Source organism: Garra rufa, chromosome 1 (assembly GCF_049309525.1).
Source record: "Garra rufa chromosome 1, GarRuf1.0, whole genome shotgun sequence".
Taxonomy (NCBI): Eukaryota; Metazoa; Chordata; class Actinopteri; order Cypriniformes; family Cyprinidae; genus Garra; species Garra rufa.
The window spans coordinates 66,111,271-66,115,695 of NC_133361.1; the positions used below are offsets into that span (position 1 = coordinate 66,111,271).

Sequence of the window (4,425 nt, forward strand, 5' to 3'; positions counted from 1 at the left end):
AGATCTGAATCGGTTTATCATAAACACAAATTCAGTTTCTGGTGAGTAGAGATGGAGAAATCGATCTTTTGGAAATCAATGGAGTCAATTGATTCGCAAAGTGATTCAGTGTTTCGAATCACAACACACTGATGACCAAAACTGTGGAAATAACAATCATGTGAACCTGGAATACATTAAATGTAGCACATTTCAGTGAAGAAGTTCATCTTAATGCAAATAGGAATCTTCTATATGTGCTTTTATTAATCTGAGTTTTTATTTATTTATTATTATTCTGATCTTAAACAGGACAAAGTGTTCAAACACACAGAAACTCTCCTGCTGAATCAACTGAGATCCACGTGACACACAATTATAAAGATGGTGTTTATTAAAGAGGAGCGTGAAGACATGAAGATTGAAGAAACATTCAGAGTCAAACATGAAGATACTGAGGAACAAACAGGTTGGTTTTCTTTCTCAAAGCTGGACTCACTCATTTGAACTTTATTAAAATGTCCAGCTCTACTGGAGTTAGTATTTTTTTAAGAAAGTCATATGAGTAGTAATTAAACATTAGATTTGTGTAATATTAAACTGCCCAAAAATGCATTTACATTTTCAGACATTACAATATTCTGAGCAGTAGGTCATAATAGATGTAAATCAAACCATTTGTTAGAATCAAATCAGATCAAACAAGAAACACAAAATGTGCATCAAAAAAAAAACAAAAAAAAAAACATCTGTTCTGATCTTGATCTTCTGTCATCCTCAGTTGTAAATGTTCATCAGAAGTTGATTTAGGATGAGTGTTTCTTCTCTTCTTCACGTAGCAGCAGCACATGTGTGGGATCTTCTTCACATTAAGAGAAATAAACTCAATGTAGCTTAACATGATTTTTTTTTTCCAGACAGACTGAGACTAGCTCATATATGATCCAGTGAGTTAGCAGTTTTTTTAACTTCTAGCTAAACAAGCAGAGCACACATACAAGGAGAATGAATTGGAAATAATTCAGATAACACCACACACAAATTGTGAATTAGAGTTATTTTGAAATGTAAAATTAGCAGCTACCTTAAGATGATATTTTTTACACAATCATTATCATTTGTGTAATTTTTTTAAAAGTGTTTCTAGCCATCCAAGCATGCTTATATGCCTATATAATGGGGCATAAAACAAACTAGTGAGACAAAATGGGAACATTACATTACAACAACATACATTTTACAAACAACATGTAAATAAATGTAAATGATAATATTGTTCCATAACAGATTTCAAGTGCTATGCTATAAAACTGGGCTTAACATGCATTTGTCTTTTCCCCTTAGACATTGTGACAGTGAAAATGGAGAGTCAAGATCTGAATGAAATGGAAGAGAAAGATATAAAGCATCCTGATTTTATAACTGGAGAAAAATCTTTTCACAGTTTTTCACAGACTGGAACTACAAGTCTTTTCTTCTGCCAACATTGTGGAAAGAGTTTTAGTAAAAAAGGAATCCTTAAAGTCCACTTGAAAATTCACACTGGAGAGAAACCTTACTCCTGCCAATATTGTGGGAAGAGCTTCATAAGAACAGATGATCTTAAGAGTCACTTGAGAGTTCACACTGGAGAGAAGCCATTTGAATGTGGTCGGTGTGGAAAGAGTTTCTCTCATAAAACAACCTTTTATAAACATATAAGGATTCACACTGGAGAGAAACCTTACACCTGCAAACTGTGTGGAAAAACCTATACTCAAGATGGAAACCTCAAGATTCACATGAGAGTCCACACTGGAGAGAAACCTTACACCTGCCAACATTGTGGGAAAAGCTTCATAAGTACAGATAACCTCAAGAGTCATTTGAGAGTTCACACTGGAGAGAAGCCATTTGTATGTGGTCAGTGTGGAAAGAGTTTCTCTTATAAAGCAACCTTTTATAAACATATGAGGATTCACACTGGAGAGAAGCCTTATACATGTGATCAGTGTGGAAAATGTTTCCCTTATGCAGATAGCCTTAAAAAGCACATGAAGATTCACTTCAGAGAGAGCTGTTTTAACTGCCATCAGTGTGGACTGAGATTCAGAGACAGGAGTCTTCTTAAGAGACACACAATGAGACACACTGGACAAGAGCCTTTTATGTGTAATGACTGTGGAAAGACTTTCATTAATAAAGCAAACCTCAGGACTCGCATGAGAGCTCACAACTGAGACGCTTTTCACCTGACAACAGTGTAGAAAGAGATAAAGGAAAAAAAAAACTATGTGGTTTTATAACAGTTCACACCAGAGAGAGGCCTCATTTGTAAACGTATTCTGGCAAGGAATTGTAAGTGTGGCAAAAGTTTAACTTCTGAATTCATCTGTTCATTCACTCTGGAGAAAATACGTTACCCATGGGCCTTTGAAAAGTGTGCAAAAGCATTAAATTCACTTTCAACAACTTTAAAGGGTTTGTCTTTTGTCAAAGGCTTAATTGTGTTTATGAGGTTCACTGTAACATGTTCATACTCAGTTTGTTTAGCTGGCCCAGTGTGTTGTGAACATTGTCTGTAAACGCTGCACCGCTTACCATAACTGGTAGTTGCATGCGATCCCAGTGTATTGTAAACTAGGGTTGCACGGTTTACCGGTACTACGGTAGTATCGCGATACTACAGGTCCAAAATACTCGCGGTGCCACTGTATTTTTCAAACGGTAGTATCGTCATTACGGTCCTACCGTTTGAAAAATACAAGTAATGCATGTGTCCTGTGTGGCAGTCACTAAAATGTTCAAACACTTGTGCCTGCAAATAAATAATATACGTTACTTGTCTTTTTTTGTTCTGTTGCCTTTCTGTGGTGCCCTTTAAGTGCGCAAGATACTGCACGGAATTTGCGCTTTATATGCCATATATGGTATTGTTGTGCGTTTTCAGTTCAAACACGCATCTGATTCAGTTCATTTTTTAATTGCAATGGTCTGTTCCCGTGAATACAATGAATTTACATACAACGGTTGACCGCGACAATCTCTTAAAAAAGAGCAACTCTCGTAGCGAAATATGGAATTACTTTGGATTTTTACCTGATGAGAGTGGAAAACCTGTTGATGACGGAAAACCCATCTGTCGTGAATGCCTACAGAGAATTCAAGCTAAAGGGGGAAACACCAGCAACCTCATTAAGCACCTTCGGACGCATCCCACATCTTTTTCAGAGTACACGAAGGTTAGTGAAACTTATTTACATTAAATAATTTACCCTCATTTTTAAAGATGTCCTGTTTAAAATTACAGTACATTTTATACATCTGAAAACGAGGTGTTGCACTTTATTAGAGAGAGGAACTGAAAATATTAAAAAAAATTAGCAGCTTAAACACTGCATTTAAACTACTAACTGTATATATAATATGCAGAGATGGGGGACTCGAGTCACATGACTTGACTCGAGTCACAATTTTCAGGACTTGCGACTTGCTTGATTGAAGTAAGAAAATGACTTAACTTGACTTTGACTTGAGAGCAAGTGACTTGAGACTTAACTTGACTTAAAGTAGAAGACTCGACAATGACTTACACTTTTAAATATAATTTGTTTAAAAAAAATAATTGTGACTCAGCAGCACAATAATTGGCGCCTGTGCCCTTAACTCTGCACAACTCAAACCGCGCCAAACATGTGCCCTTAACGCTGCACAACTCAAACCGCGCCAAACATGGCAGACAATAGTCGAGCTCCACAAATAGTCACGTTTGGCTATAAGGACTTTGAACTGGACCGTACCAATAAAAAAAGATCTGCCAGATGCAGAGAATGCAACGCAAGAATAGCCGACACGACAACCACAACGTCAAATTTCATCCGGCATTTCAAGAACCACAAGGAAAGGTAAGAAAGTCATTTCTTTATAGTCAATTTATAGTCAGAATTAATTGTTTCTGTAGGTCATGATTTGGCCTTGGTTGCATTTTTTTATTATTATTATTAATATTTTTTTTTATCAGAAATGTGATGATCATCTACGTCTCATAAGTAACGTAGATGGCTAACGTTATAACTGGCGCATCCCGAATTTTAATGTTGGGGGCATCTTAAAATGAAGGGGCTTCTCGATATTACATGTAAGCTATAATGTCTATATTAAATGTGTGCATTTTCAAGTGTTTGTATCGACTGACTGCGTGTGGTAGTTGAATGGCAGCTCGCGCATACTGCATGAAAATCTAAGATGAACGCGTCGGTGCGATCACTTGCCCTTAAAAAACTCTTTCAAAACTTTTTGGTCATACTGACAAGAATAATTTCATCGTTCGAATCGAAGTCTATGTCTAAATTTTTTTTGTGTACACTCACAATTACAAAAAAATTTGTGCTGTATAACAATGACACCAGTTCAAATAGAAAACAAATATATCAGATTATATATTACATGTGAAACATGCATATTGCG

General features: G+C 36.2%; 1 protein-coding gene across 1 annotated transcript; it reads left to right on the forward strand.

The window, feature by feature from the left end:
- Positions 1-2,437, forward strand: LOC141338479 (uncharacterized). Its single transcript, XM_073844040.1, has 2 exons — positions 1-448; positions 1,324-2,437. The coding sequence occupies exons 1-2, from the start codon at positions 364-366 to the stop codon at positions 2,196-2,198; spliced, it is 960 nt and encodes a 319-aa protein (XP_073700141.1). The 5' UTR covers positions 1-363; the 3' UTR covers positions 2,199-2,437.
- The last annotated feature ends 1,988 nt before the right edge of the window (positions 2,438-4,425 follow it).

Coding starts and splice junctions, on each gene's coding strand:
- LOC141338479 (XM_073844040.1), top strand. CDS start 364: ATGGTGTTTATTAAAGAGGAGCGTGAAGACATGAAGATTGAAGAAACA. Junction 449..1,323: donor AGATACTGAGGAACAAACAG/GTTGGTTTTCTT, acceptor TTTTCCCCTTAG/ACATTGTGACAGTGAAAATG.